This window comes from Watersipora subatra, chromosome 6 (assembly GCF_963576615.1).
Source record: "Watersipora subatra chromosome 6, tzWatSuba1.1, whole genome shotgun sequence".
Lineage (NCBI taxonomy): Eukaryota > Metazoa > Bryozoa > Gymnolaemata > Cheilostomatida > Watersiporidae > Watersipora > Watersipora subatra.
The window spans coordinates 38,648,486-38,650,590 of record NC_088713.1 but is presented as its reverse complement, the minus strand read 5'-3'; the positions used below and the strand labels follow the sequence as shown (position 1 = coordinate 38,650,590).

Here is a 2,105-nt window from a genome sequence, read left to right as displayed (position 1 = left end):
CAGAAGGACGCGGAAACTGATGACAATGCATAAAGGTCTTCATCCAAAATCTGATGTAGATGGAGTATATGTTGAAAGGGACCAAGGGGGAAGAGGATTAATGAGTGTTGAGGAAACTGTGAATTACAAAAGTCACAGTCTGAAAAAGTACACAGAAGGCAGCCCAGTCGAATTTATAAGAACAGCGAGTAAGATCATAAATACTAACAGTAAAGATGGAAGACAAGAGTATAGAAACCATCAGAAAACTGAACGAAAGCAAAACTGGCATGATAAGCCAATGAACGGACAACATCTAAGACAGACAGAGGATCAAGCAGCAAAGGAGACATAGCAATGGATGAAGAGGGGATGTCTCAAACGAGAAACTAAAAGCCTGATCATTGCTGTTCAGGATCAAGCATTAAGAACCAACTATACGAAGGCCAAGATAAAAAAGTCAACAAACGATCCAAAATGCAGATTGTGCAAGCGGAAATATGAAACAGTGTCTCACATAGTCAGCGAATGCAGTAAGATCGCACAGACAGAATATAAAGGGCGGCATGACAAAGCGGCGAGTGCAGTGCACTGGAGCATATGCAAGAAACACGAGTTGCCCCACACAGAAAAATGGTACGACCACTGTGCAGAACCTGTATTAGAAAATGAGAAAGTGAAGCTGTTATGGGACTTCAACATGCAGACAGACAAGGTTATTAAAGCTAAAAGACTAGACCTGATACCAATAAATAAAGAAACCAAACAGTTTCATGTCATAGACATAGCAATACCTGGAGACACCAGGGTAGTACAGAAGGAAGATGAAAAGATTGGTAAATACAATGAGCTTGAGTTCGAGATAAACAGACTGTGGAAGGTGAAGACCGAAGTAATACCAATAGTAATTGGTGCACTCGGAACAATATCAATGAGGCATATAGCATACTTGGCGGAGGTGGTAGTAACATGTCTTTTGAGACTATACAGAAGACAGCTATGTTAAGAACAGCTCACATATTGAGGAAGGTCCTCTCTTAGTGGAATTGAAGAAGATGTTGGATCTTTTGGCCTTTTGTTAAGACCCGGAATCAACACAGACTAAAACCAGTCACCTAACCACCACACGACTGCGAACAAAAACTTTTATAATAATAATAATAAGATTTGAGAGACATTATTGCAAGCCTAGGGAATGATGTATGCAGTTTGATAGCTTTTGAACTTCAAAATCTACTTAGTTTTGTATTAGAAAAATATATTATTAGTGTAATGAACTAGTTATTTTTGGCTGCATTAGGCATTTTTTAAATATTTTATAACGAGCAACTATGGCATATTTGCATGTTATAAAATATTGCAGGACTAAAATGCATAATTAAGTTTTGGAGATTTTCTGTCAGCTAAGCTACAGAGATAATAGATTATTATTACCATTCTTAAAATACTGTCCCATATGAACTATACATGAAGTTATTCTATGGCATTGGCAATATAAGGAGTCGGCTGACTTCTTATACACTGGTCCTAGTAGTTATAGCATACTACTAATAAAATTTGTACTAATAACTAGCAACTATAATCACAACTGGTTGGTACTGTTTAGTAGTCATTCACTACTAATGACTATACTTACTATTTACTCATATTGTTTTCTAGTTAATCAATGTTATTTTACTGGTTTAATGGTTCATATTGGATAAAAAATTGACCAAACATCAGGTCAATCTAAAGACATTTCTTCAGCTGACTAGATGAGGGCTGATTTTAGAAATGTACCAATATACTTACCAGATATTGAAAGCTCTTTTTTATTCTGTTCACACCGTAAATGAAGCTGATAATTAAAGCTAACAGGAAGCCTGCAGTAGTGGCCAAAGCTGTATCACCTGAAAGAGTCAAGAATGTTAAAAAGTCAGATCTATATGACTAGTCCTCGGGTTTTATCTTTTTCAAAAACAAGCTAGTCATATTTTTTTGTTTTAAACAAGACGATCTTTCTTCAAAAGATCAGAATATATTTTGGAGAAAGGGAGGAAGATTTTGTAAAATATTGTACACTTTGAATTCAACTGCTATTGGGAATTTTGAACACATACAATCAATTGCAAAACTTAGCACTACAT

At 36.0% G+C, this 2,105-nt stretch overlaps 1 protein-coding gene across 1 annotated transcript; it reads left to right on the top strand.

Moving 5' to 3' along the window:
* The first annotated feature begins 340 nt into the window (after positions 1–340).
* LOC137398235 (uncharacterized) lies at positions 341–985 on the top strand. The gene has a single exon (XM_068084342.1). The coding sequence runs from the start codon at positions 341–343 to the stop codon at positions 983–985; it is 645 nt and encodes a 214-aa protein (XP_067940443.1).
* Positions 986–2,105: the final 1,120 nt, after the last annotated feature.

Coding starts and splice junctions, on each gene's coding strand:
- LOC137398235 (XM_068084342.1), top strand. CDS start 341: ATGAAGAGGGGATGTCTCAAACGAGAAACTAAAAGCCTGATCATTGCT.